Source organism: Armigeres subalbatus, unplaced genomic scaffold (assembly GCF_024139115.2).
Source record: "Armigeres subalbatus isolate Guangzhou_Male unplaced genomic scaffold, GZ_Asu_2 Contig937, whole genome shotgun sequence".
NCBI lineage: Eukaryota > Metazoa > Arthropoda > Insecta > Diptera > Culicidae > Armigeres > Armigeres subalbatus.
In genome coordinates, this window is record NW_026943741.1 from 490440 (window position 1) to 504255 (window position 13816).

The 13816-nt window shown below is 39.5% G+C and overlaps 1 protein-coding gene across 1 annotated transcript; it reads left to right on the forward strand.

Annotated features, from left to right (window-relative positions):
* The first annotated feature begins 11913 nt into the window (after window positions 1-11913).
* Window positions 11914-12675, forward strand: LOC134204846 (uncharacterized protein K02A2.6-like). Its single transcript, XM_062679648.1, has one exon. It carries the CDS (start codon window positions 11914-11916, stop codon window positions 12673-12675), a length of 762 nt encoding a protein of 253 aa, XP_062535632.1.
* Window positions 12676-13816: the final 1141 nt, after the last annotated feature.

Sequence of the window (13816 nt, forward strand, 5' to 3'; positions counted from 1 at the left end):
GTCAGACAAAACTATAAGTGACAGATGCCGTATAAAAAAAATACCAACTTCGGAGCGCTGTATTTCGGTTTGTAGTTGGCCAATCGTGCTGAATTTTAACTGCCCGGGAGAAAATACCTGAATTTACCTCAGCCGAGGATACATATTTTTCGGATCACGTACTTCGAGCTTAAAAACCTGTAAAAGGACAAAAATAGAACCACCTTCGGGATCTCTAAAACTAAGAAACAAAATAGTAAACCTATTCACTATGTCAAAAGATATTGGTACATAATTATCATTGGACCGGTGGTCATGACTAATTTTTTTTTTTACTAATTTTATTTGCTAATTATCTAATACATGCATTCATCTCTTAGACTAGGTGTTCCGTGTTTCCTTAACACTATCATCCTTATTTGCTATGTTACAGTTTTAGTTATTATTAATACATTTCAATTGCCTCTGGCAGTTAGAATTTTTCCTCTGGTTTAATTGAACCATGTAGGATTTACAATGTTTTCGACTTAAACTTAACTTAACCTATGTTATACTAAGGGTACAAGGAGTTAATCGTTAAAATAGAAGATTGCAACGATTTTTGTCTAAAATTGGAAATTATTTTGTTGGACATTTGTGGCAATGTCTCAATATTAGAAATTCTATGAAGTTCATTGGTACTACACCACGGAGGCAACTTCAGAATCATTTTCAAAATTTTGTTTTGAATCCTCTGGAGTGCCTTCTTTCTGGTATTGCAGCAACTAGTCTATATTGGCACAGTATACAACATGGCAGGTCTAAAAATTTGTTTGAAAATCAAAAGTTTGTTCTTAAGACAAAGTTTTGATTTTCTGTTTATAAGGTGATATAGACACCTAATATATTTGTTACATTTGGCTTGAAGGCCTTCAATGTGATTTTTAAAAGTTAATTTTTGGTCCAGCAGAAGTCCTAAATATTTGGCTTCGCTAGACCAATTAATTGGAACCCCATTCTTAGTGACAATATGTCTGCTAGAAGTTTTCAAAAAAGAAGCTTTCGGCTTATCTGGGAAAATTATAAGCTGAGTTTTGGAAGAATTCGGGGAAAATTTTCCATTTTTGCAAGTAAGTGGAGAAAATATCCAAACTTTTTTGCAATCTACTACAAATGACACGAAGGCTTCGCCCTTTGGCTGAAAGGCCCGTGTCATCTGCAAACAAAGATTTTTGACACCCTGGTGGTAAATCAGGTAAGTCAGAAGTAAAAATGTGCCTTGGGGGTAACTCTTAATAACTGATGAGTGGTTGAATGCCCATGGCGAAAACCAAATTGCTCATCAGCAAAAATAGAATTGTCATTAATATGAACCATCATTCTATTTAAAATAATCTTTTCAAACAGTTTGCTTATTGAAGAAAGCAAACTGATTGGGCGATAACTAGAAGCCTCAGCTGGATTTTTGTCCGGCTTCAAAATTGGAACAACTTTGGCGTTTTTCCATTTATCTGGGAAGTATGCCAATTGAAAACATTTGTTGAATAAATTAACCAAAGGGATAAAGAGCTCTCAGGAAGTTTTTTGATAAGTATGTAGAAAATACCATCATCACCCGGGGCTTTCATATTTTTAAATTTTCTAGTAATAGATCTCACTTCATCCAAATTAGTTCCCAACGAAGGGTCAAAAACATTCTCTTCATTGAGAATGTCTTCGAAGCTCCGTGTAACCTGATCCTCAATTGGACTAGTGAGACCTAGACTAAAATTATGGGCACTCTCGAACTGCTGAGCAAGTTTTTGAGCCTTTTCGCCATTTGTTAATAAAATTTTATTTCCTTCTTCAAGCGCTGGAATTGGCTTTTGAGGTTTTTTAAGAATTTTCGTTAATTTCCAAAAGGGTTTCGAACTGGGATCCAACTTCGAGACATTATTCTCAAAGTTGGTATTTCTCAGAATAGCGAAACGTTTTTTAATTTCATTTTGCAAATCTCGCCAAATAACTTTCAACGCGGGATCGCTAGTTCTTTGGTATTGCCTTCGCCTCACATTTTTAAGACGGATCAGTAGCTGAAGATCGTCGTCAATAATAATGGAGTTGAATTTAATTTCACATTTAGGAATTGCAATGCCTCTGGCTTCGACAATAAAATTTGTCAAAGATACGAGAGCATTATCAATATCACTTTTGGTATCGAGAGGAATATCAACATCAAAATTCCTATCGATATACGTTTTATAAATCCCAATCAGCTCTATGATAATTAAAAGTAGAGCTGATTGGATTATAAATGGCTTCTTGTAAGATTTCAAATGTCACAGGAAGGTGATCAGAGTCAAACCAATTGGCCACACAGCTGACTTGAATCCGTTAAAACCAAATCAATTGTCGAAGGATTTCGAGTGGATGGAAAACAAGTTGGGCCATTGGGATATTGAATAGTATAATATCCCGCAGAACAATCTTAAAATAAAATTTTACCATTGGAATGGCTTTGAGCATTATTCCATGAACGGTGTTTGGCATTGAAGTCACCAATTACGAAGAATTTTGATTGATTGCGAGTCAGAATTTAAAGATCAGCTTTCAACAAATTCTTTTGCTGCCCATTGCATTGAAAAGGAAAGTAGGCTGCAATGAAGGAAAATAGTCCAAAATTTATGTTTGATACGTCTATTAATGACAATGGCGACCCCACCACAGGCGCAGTCAAGACGATCATTTCGGTACATAAAATGATTTAGATCTCTTTTGATGAAGAGTCCATCAGGTTTTAAATATGTTTCAGTTATAATGACAATGTGCACATTATGACCTGAAGGGAATTTGAATAGTTCATCTTCCTTCCCTGTTAAAGAACGGGCATTCCAATTTAAAATTTTCAAAAAAATATTTGGGTCCATTAAAACAAAGTCCAATAACAATTTTTTGAGCAAATTTGATATCAACCTGAACGGCTTCAAATTTGGTATTTGCTTTGAGCATTGCATCAATCATGTGATGAAAATGTTCATTCAGAAACTCAACGCAGACATGATACCTGAGTCGTCAAAACGAACGTTATTTACCGTTGAAGAATGGGTATGAAAGTCATTCATCGTCGGTAAATTTTCGGAAATAAAATTTTGCCTGCCAGCTCAATTCTCACGTTATGACCCTGAGAAATTAACCAAAAGTGGTGATCCAGAATAACCTAAGCTAATTCAGCAAAATATTGTCAGTTTCAAGACAAATGTTGGTTTTTCATTTTAGCACCCAAATAAGTGCTGTAATAAACTTTATGCAACCCATTTTAGTTGCATAATGATCATTGAAGTTCTCATTCCATTGGTTTGGAAAAGTAGGACGTTTTACCATTCAAAGACAAACTGTAAACTAGGTATTATGATCAGGAATTGCAATGGCTTGTTATGATTCGGTTTTTGCCTTTCTTTTATCGTTGTTCGAGCGATTTATGCAAACCTTGATCCGATTTTGAAGTCTTTCTACGTCGCTCTGTATTTCCTTTTAATGAGCGGCAAAAAATATTTCACTGATAGTCTGATCAGTCCTACAGGAACTCTTCGCTCTGAAAATAAATCAGGAAAACCTTTCAATCTGAACGATATTATTCAACAAGTTTGGGTTCAACAAGCTGTAGTATTTGTATCTCTGAAGAACAGCGCACTTCAAATGGGATCATCGGATTCTGGCTACTATAACTAGCCAACTTTCCTTATTCACGAATGAGGGACTTCAACATAATTCGTTATTGTTGTCTTTGCCAGATCATCTCATCGTGAGTCCATTTTGTCTATTTGTCAATACGGTGAATCCATTGATCGTTGCTTTGATCGGTTGCCGTTTATCGAGGTACGTTAGAGGAATACCTCAGAGAAAAACATATTTGTCAGCCGTATCAGCACGCTCCCCAAAGCGCCTTCCGGCGACTGACGAGGGTTTCGTGGAGGGGCAGGGAATCGAACTCATGACCAGGCAGCAAAATAAAATTTCCATTAAGAATTATAAATTTTCCATAACAAATTAGAACGTTTAGGGTACAAGCCAAGACAATTGTATGAAAGTAGTATCATTTTCATCCGTTACCAAAGATAATGATTTGGGACTAATCACTATCTCTTAGATGGAAACAATGCACTTTCCCAATTGTCGAGACCTGTCCTGGCCACGTCCTTGCAAATGCTAAGGAAGGGGAAAGATGGTTATTTGGACACCTACTTAAGGAAGATGCAGAGAACTCTACGACCTCTCATAGGTGCCACGGAAGGTTTTGGGATTGTGTGGAAAGGTTAAAACAGTAGGAATCGTATTGGTAGAACGTGAAACACAGAAAGAACTTATTAGAAATACAAAGTAGAAAAGGGACGAGCCTGGAATTAAACCCACGACCTCCTGTTTTTAAGGCAGAAGCGGTAGCCACTAGACCACCGAATTAAAAAAAAATACAAATAATGCAAAATTTCCATAAGCAATTAACAATTTTCCACAAAATTAAACGAAATTAGCACTTTTTAAACCAAAAATTGCAATTATAAAAGAAAAATTATCCCTGAATAAATCATGTACAACACAAAAAAAATGCAAAATTTCCATAAATGAATCAATATTAGCAATAAACAATTACAAAATTTTCCACAAATTATTTTTTTTTCATAAAAAAATAAGAACTATTCACAAAATAATCAATAGAGAGCAAAAAAAATAAATAAGGAAATTTCCTTAAAAATACAAAAATGCAATAAAATTGCTAAAATTTTCCATGAGATTTAAATGCTTTTAAAGAAAAGGTCATCTATGGAGAAAAAAATGATCATTTTTATTGCTTTTTCTATATCTTTATGGAAATAGCTCTTTATTAATTTTTTCGAGGAAAGTTTTTAATGTTTTGTGGACAAAAATATTTATTTTGTGGAAACATTTTTTCTGTGGAACATTTTAATTTTTTTATGGAAAATTCATCTTTTATAATTGCCATTTTTTATTTTAAAAGTGCTAATTGCAAATCTAGTTTAATTTTGTGGAAAATTTTTAATTGTTTATGGAAATTTTGCATTATTTGAGGAAATTAATTATTGTTTTGTGGAAAATTAACAGTTGTTTGTGGAAATTTTATATTTATTTATTGCTCATACCCTAATTTCTTAATTTGCAATTTCATATTTTTATATGTGCTTAATTTTAAGCTGCCTTGTTTTACCCTAGAGCTATCAAATAAGTATATGCATTTTTTGTTTGTGGAGGTTCCTTGGTTGGACCTGAGGGAAACCGACTCAGAGCTTTGCCAGTAACTTCCGGGCATCATCATTGACTAGTGAAGAACTGAAACGAATGTCCAAATTCACCGTTTTAAAGTAATAAAACAAAATTCCGAGAACTCGAGAAAAATAAGTTTGTATCTCTCGAACTACACACATCGCACCTAAAATAATTTGCAATAAGTTTGCATATTTTAATAATTGAAGAATCCCTAAATAACGTTTTATTTGATGTCATGTGATCTGTTTATTTCACCAACTCTGATTACGTTACCACTATTCCCCCGGCTCTTCGAAATATGACGAACTGCACAGTAACAGCCCTTTTGCATCCCATAAATTCCATTATCCAGTACGTTCCAACCGCAATTCCATATCTGCCGCACTACATGAAGCCCCGTAATTATTTTCGCAGCATGTGACCACTCGAACTGACCTAATCGTTAGCATCGGCATCACCTCTTCAAAGGTTCGAGTTGTCACCCTGCCGAAGAATTTAATTACAATCACAAACCACCGAAACCGCAACATCCCTCCGCTCGTTTGTCTATTCGGTCCTGCTCGCTTTGTGGGAAGGAATTATTTCCAATAATGGACTTTTGAACTGTTTCGAACTATTGGACAAAGCTATGGGTGGATTACAGCCAGGCTCTCTGGGAAAGGTAAATAAACACAAATGTACAAATGTTGAGGTTCAGGTGGCATCCAGGCGAATTGCAACAAAATGAAAACCACAATGCGCTTTGGCCACTCCTTGCTGCTCTCGGGCTTGAACGCGATCAAAGTTAATCAACTGCGCCAGAACGGTGTCGCGCCATCAGCGTCAGAACCTTCTTCTGCTTCTATAGTCAGCAGCTATCGTTACCAGCCACATCCATCATCATCACCAGAACCCATAACGGCAAAGTACTTGTCACGCCGAAGTATTTATTCAGTCATTACACTTTTCATTTATGCTTCAGACGACGGAGTACGGATTATACGATTTATTTTTGTCGTTGTCGTATCGGCCAATAGAGTTTTCCATAATAACTTGACAAACCGATCGCCGCCATTGGTTCAACAACCTTCGACAGCCACAACCGCGAGATGGATGATGGATGCATTTACAAGGAAGCTTATTAAATCATTGAAGCCGTGCGGCGGCGGTTGTGGCGAGAAGCGATTAATGACTTATTGGCAACTCGTTCGGTACGGCCCGAGGGGCACGCACACTCCATTATGCAGAATAGCAACAAAGCTGCGGGCGGGTGTAGGACGACTTCTGATGCTCGATGGACTCGCGTGCCCCGAGACTCTTTCACCGCCAGGAAGGACTTCTACTTGGTTTCGCACTTAGGTGGAGTGTTGTGAGAAGGTGCGTGGTTTCCCACTAGCGATGCCAGTTCGGACGGAATCAAAATCCTGTGAGTCACATTGTTCGACATATTGAGGAGCAATTGCGGCTTTTCTTTTTTTACTGAGTTTGAATGCTGCAATGAGATCTGCAAGAAAGACTTTTGAATTTTGTTGAGTAGTGCTGAGAGTAGAATTTTGGACAAATATTCACAACTTGAAATTCGCAAAAAAAACGTATCTATATTCACTCCGTTTATTACATTCTTATACAAAATTTCTAAAAAATGTGCGCGTATCATCATGAATCCCGACGCTCTTACCCATAAATAAATGACAGATAGTTAAGAACGTTTGCTTTATTTTTAAGCAGTGTTTTATTTATCCATACGTTCAAACCTGGTTTCAACCATCCTTGTGGCATCCAAGGTATTAAAACTCATGAACTTGTTGACTCGTTTTCGTCATAATTCATGAACGCAATTGAAAATAATTCAGCAATATAATCAACAATTAGATTTGTCGAAACTAATCAATTATAATTATCGGATAGCAATTTTTTTTTTATGTGTATTAAAGTAAAAGTTCTCATCTAGAATGGCACCACGGCTTTGAACGTCGCTGCCAGTTAATAATGCAATTCGTTTTAATGCAATTGTTTGGACCGCCAACACTTCGGTCAAGTATTGCTTTCGAAAAATCCCCTCTAAAATGATTGAGCGATTCATGATTGAGTTCGTGTTGAATCCTAATGAATCAAGTTCTAACCCATTCCACCGCTTCCTCGAACTTTACAATACCGGTGATGTGGGATGACCGATGCTTTCCTTCGAGTATCAAAATGGATGCTATTTGCATTGCAATTAAGTTGGGTAAACTTTCTAGGCTCGGAGAGGGAAACACGGGAGGTTAGTCGGAAGGGCGGGACTAATCAGTTGAAAAGTGCAGTCGGCAGTGAAGTTGATGCATGTCATTGTGGATTACTGACCGCCGGCCATGAGGGATGATTTAGTAAAACAGTTAACGAGCTGCTTATGGATGATCTTGCTGTTCATGTTCTAACTGTTGCAGTTAATTCAAAGTAAACGATGACTCGTACATTTAGATGACTAGATTGTGTTATGCAATGGTTTATATTATTGAGTAAGCTTTAAATTTTGTTCAGTTCAGGGAAAAACCTGATTAGTGCAATTAACTTAAGTATGATTCCTACTCCTGGACTTTATTTCAAACCTCCTATACTCATCCCATGAAAAACAAAGCTATGAAAAGGCTATCATTTTTTCATTAGTGATTACGCATGTCAGTAACAAGAAGCGACGAAATTGATGCTACATTTATTTGTTTCGTGATGAGATGCATACATCGTTGATTTTTTTTTACTTTTAATTTTTATTTAACTTGACAGATTAATTTAAAAAAGGTCATATAGGTAAACTGCTCCATCTCACAAACATGTATTCATCTCGTGCACCGAACAAAGAAATACGGAACCAATTTCGTCGCTTCTTTATGTTAACATCCGTTAATACCTTGTTGTAACGATGTGTAAACAGCAATACTGGCAACACGCGCTTACCACAGTTGATAAAGGATGATGACATCGGTTCGGTGAGCGAACGTGGAGAAAAGCTCGGGGAGTTGGGTGTGAGCGATCGACAGAGGAAGACGCACTTTCGGTTGAGTGAATACAGGGAACAAGCGGTTATACAATGGCGACGAGGCATAAAATTGGTAAGTGAAAAGTTGAAGAATTTCTTCGAAAAAAATGAATGAGGTGTGAATTTGGTAAATTGTGAATAATAAAGGTGAAACCATGACACGAATAAAACGTATTTTATCGTTGTTGGGTAGTGGGCACATTACAGGGCGGAGCGCTAGATTCGGAAGCGTTGTGGGGAAATTAAGACCGAAAAAAAGTTTGGTTATGTTACGTGTTTATTCCATATAGGGTAAATGTGAACAATCGGAAATGAACCAAATTGGTATTACTGAAAGATTTCTAGAGCCAGGGATGCTACGTGCAACAGTGGGGCTTCGTGCGATGAATGCTGCAAGCAATGGGGAGGCTTCGTGCCAGAACTATGTGTAAGGACAATGCTTCGTGCTGATATGCTACGTGCAATAATGTGCCTTCGTGACAGGGATGCTACGTGCAACAGTGGGGCTTCGTGCCAGAACTATGTGTAAGGACAATGCTTCGTGCTGATATGCTACGTGCAATAAAGTGCCTTCGTGACAGGGATGCTACGTGCAACAGTGGGGTTTCGTGCCAGAACTATGTGTAAGGTCAATGCTTCGTGCTGGAATGCTACGTGCAATAGTGGGGCTTCGTGCCAGGGATGCAACGTGCAATGTAGAGGTTTCGTGCCAGAACTAAGTGTAAAGTCGATGCTTGGCGCTGGAATGATACATGCTTCATACCATTGATGCTACGTGCAGGGTTTATGACTCGTAAGTTGATTCGTACCGGATGACAAAGTGAAATGATAAGGCTCCATGCCAAGGGTGTTCAATACCTAAAACAAACAGCGGCGTTTCATTCTACTAGTGTTTAATCTCAAGGTTACAAATTTAGAATGGTTACATGTTCCATTGGACCATATTGTCAATGCTTTGTGGAATTGTGATCATGACCTTGAACTTTATTTGACGTTCGATGCATTGTCAAGTGAATGCTGAAAACAATGCCAATAAAGCTTCAAACATTTAGTTTTTTTTATAACATAATGGTTCGAAAAGAAACCAACAAAGTACTTTTAATTTGTTCCAGATGCATCCGCGATGCCTCCGTTCAAAGTAGGGTTGGACCCTAGGAACGATTGGATGAAATGGCGGAAGGCTTTCGATCGATTCCTACGTGCGAGTAAGATCGAAAATGACGAAGAGAAGTTTGATATGCTACTAGTGCTTGGTGGTCTAGAACTGCAAGAGTTTTATGACAAAATTACCAAATATGAAGTTCAGCAAATTTTGCAATCGGGGGAAGCAATCGTGTTTCAGTATGAATCAGCAATAACCTCATTGGAAAAGTATTTTGCCCCGCAACTGAACAAAAGGTTTGAAAGGCATTTGTTCAGGGCAATGAAGCAGGAAGAAAACGAACCATTTCATGAGTTCATATTCAGGCTACAGGATCAAGCGAAACGTAGTGATTTCATGGACTCGGACGATATGGTTATTGATCAAGTAGTAGAGGGTTGTAAATCAACTGAGTTGCGTAAGTAACTGTTGATCGAAGAGTTAACCCTTAACCATGTCATGAAGCTCGGAAAACAATTGAGGAGATACAAAAACAATCCAAGCAGTATAACAAACCCACTACGTCTACTTTCGAGAGAACTTAGGTACAACGCGTGGTAGATCAGCGAACGGATAATCGCCAGAATCCTGAAACCAACAGACGGTGCTATAACTGCAATCGTCCTGGACACCTGGCCAAGGATATAGGAAAATGTGCAGCGAAGGATGCCAAATGCCACGGCTGCGGAACGAAAGGGCATTTCAAGGCATGCTGCCGACGAAGAAAGCGAGACGAATCTCAGCAACCATCAGGACCAGCACCGAAACGTCGTTCCGTTAATGCTATACTCGACGAAAAGGCTACCACAAAAGGAGTATTTACAATCAAGGACGTAAACCAGCTGAACGAAGTATTGAAACTGGAGATTGGCGGACTCGGGTTCACCAGCCAACATCATGAACAGCAAGAGTTACGAGTGGCTGAAACAACAAGGAGCAAAACTGCTGAACGAGCGGACCCCTCGGGATGATGAGACATGCCTGACATATTTTGCTACAGATAGGAAAATATTCTTCAGTGACGCATTCGAATCAGAAGTTAAAGTACCAGGAGATGAAACCGGCGTTTGGGCACACATCTTGGTTGCACCAGACGGGCAAACCAACATACTGAGCAAAGCTACAGCATTCGCGTTAGGGGTGTTGAATATCGGTTACAATATTAACCACGTATCCAATCTATCTGAAGGTCCAGAAACATTCCCTAAAGTTCCCAACGTGACGTTGAAAATCCAAATCGATGCGAATATCGCTCCTGTAGTTCAAGTCGCTAGGCGACTACCAGTTTCCATGGAAGCAGATGTCGAAGAAGCAATCCGTGGCTTATTGGAGAAGGACATCATAGAACGTGCACAAGGACCGTTGAGCTGGGTTTCGCCTCTGGTACCGATTCGGAAGGCGGATGGAAAAATTCGGTTGTGTGTCGACATGCGGGCAGCAAACCGTGCTGTAAAACGCGAGAATTATCCGATGCCCAACATTGACGCAGCAATAACATCGATCACGAAGGTAGGTTTAAGCCCATGTACGTAAACATTATTTTTCAAACAGTAATTGTAAATAAACAGGTTACAAAATTGTCAAAAATTGACCTAGAGGCAGCTTACTATCATTTCGAGCTAGATGAAGACAGCCGCGATATAACCACTTTTGTAGCTCGCAGTGGGGTCTATAGGTTCCGCAGATTAATGTTTGGCATTAAATCGGCTCCGGAGTTGTTCCAGAGAAAGATGGAGAACCTGTTTAGAGGTATAGAGGGTGTTATCGTGTACATGGACGATGTGTTGATTCACGGGGCCACAGACGAAGAGCATGACGAGGCATTGAAACGTGTACTGCAAATTTTAAAAGACAGGAATATGAAAATTAACGATCAAAATCGATTTATTCCGTAACTGAGGTCGAGTTTCTAGGACACTGCGTTTCGAAAGACGGAATTCGTCCCACCGACGAAAGGATCAAAGCGATTCTCTCTTTACAAGCTCCATCGTCAGTAACCGAACTAAGATCTCTCCTGGGACTCGTAAATTTTGTCGGAAGATTCGTTCCCAATCTTTCCGGACTAACACATCATATGAGACAGCTGTTAATCAAGGACTGTTTCTTCCAGTGGATCGAAGTCCACGACAAAGAATTGGACATGATTAAATCGATTTTGGGGAAGGTTGAGTCACTATGATATTTCGATCCAGCAGATACCACTCAACTTGTAACCGATGCCAGTCCCTATGGTCTAGGCGCAATCCTGATTCAAATTAAAAGTGGGATACCCAGAACGATTTCTTGCATCTCCCGTAGTTTGGCAATTCATGAAAAAAAATATTGTCAAACCGAAAGAGAGTGCCTGGCAATCATTTGGGCAATGGAAAGACTCTTCGTGTACCTTTATGGCATAAAGTTTACTTTGATCACCGATTGCAAACCTCTGGAATATTTGTTTAACAGAGCACAGTCGAAGCCATCGGCTCGCATAGAACGATGGATTCTAAGACTGCAAAGCTTCGACTTCATAGTGCGATACGAGCCTGGTACGGACAACATTGCGGACCCTTTGTCGAGAATGACCCAGCGTCAACAAGAAATCACAGATGGCATTGATACTGTTGCGTGGTTGGCAGCAGAAATTAAACCGGCCGCTCTTACTATCGAAGAAATTGAAGCAGCAACTAAAAGTGACGATGAACTCCAAGCCGTAAAGGATGCGATATTCTCCGGTCACTGGGACTCGGTTCCAGCAGAATTTAGGACAGCAACGATAAAAGATGACCTGACCACATTCGGTGAACTCGTTCTACGAGGAGATCGTATCGTTATTCCGAAGGAACTGCGTGATAAGCTAATTGAGCTGGCTCATTCTGGTCACCAAGGGTGTACCGCTATGAAGGCCCAGCTTAGAGCAAAAATATGGTTTCCCCTGATGGATAAAGCTGTAGAGAACTTCGTGCGACGCTGTAAACCCTGTACAATGACGGGGATCCCGGACAGTCCAAATCCCATGCTTAGACGTAGACCAACAGAACCCTGGCAGGATGTCGCGATCGATTTTAAAGAAGGATTGGTAGGTGGTTTGTCGTTACTAGTGGTAGTATGCTATACATCGCGGTTCATTCAGGTTGAACCTATGAAACCTGCAACAGCTCAACGGGTAATAGCGGCATTACTCCGAATGTTTAGTACCCTGGGTATTCCGCGATCGATAACAGCAGATAATGGGCCACAATTCAGGGCAGATGAATTTGCTCGCTTCTGTGTTAGTTACGGTATTCATTTGAACTTGTCCACTCCCTACTGGCCCGAACAGAACGGGGCCGTTGAACGCTAGATGCGTAACATTGGCAAGAGATTAAAAATCAGTGAGATACAAGGTACTGACTGGCAAACTGATCTCTACGAGTATCTAGCGATGAATCATGCCACGCCTCAGGATACAACTGGGATATCACCAGGGCAAATGATATACGGTCGTGAGATCAGAACACGTATTCCATCGATCCGGACGCCTTATAGTTTGAAATGGGAGGAGGCTCGAGATAGAGATATGGCAAGAAAGGAATACCATAAGCAGAGAGCGGACTTACAACGTCACGCAAAAGATCATACACTGATGAGAGGAGATATTGTTCTAATGCGTAACATGAACCCAGGATCGCTAGACACCACATTCAGAGGAGAGGAATTTGAAGTTGTGGATGTAAACCAAAATGCTATCAAAGTGCAATCTACTGAAACGGACAAGGTGTATTTACGAAACAGTGCTCACTTGAAGAAACTTGACAGGCACACTACTAAGAAAGCGGAGACCCCTGAACAGCAAGGCACATCAGCCCCTTCTGAAAAACGGACAACGGGCCAGACAGTAATAACATCCACGTCACCGGGACGGGGCTGCCGACGTACACGTAAGCGACCAAGTAAATATCAGGATTATGTTTTTGATGATTAAAATACTGTTATAATGATTTCTGTTTTGAATAAATAAAAAAATGAGTTCTAAATAGGTTGTGTATATGATCTAAAAAGGGAGGGATGTAACGATGTGTAAACAGCAATACTGGCAACACGCGCTTACCACAGTTGATAAAGGATGATGACATCGGTTCGGTGAGCGAACGTGGAGAAAAGCTCGGGGAATTGGGTGTGAGCGATCGACAGAGGAAGACGCACTTTCGGTTGAATGAATACTGGGAACAAGCGGTTATACACTTGTCATTGCTTTGTTTTTCGTGGGATGAATATCGGAGCTATGAGATGAAGTCCAGGAGCAGTAACCCTATGAAAAGTAAAGATTTTTTTAAACAAATCTTTGTCAAACCAGAATTTTACCCAGATTTTTCTGTAGGAAAGAATCTTGCATTTCCTCCAGTCAGTGGAAATGCAGATAAAATTAATGTCGGAATCAAAAAACCCAAATTTGGAAAACGTAAAAAGGAGTATGCATGCAGGCATAGGCAACCATCCGAGAA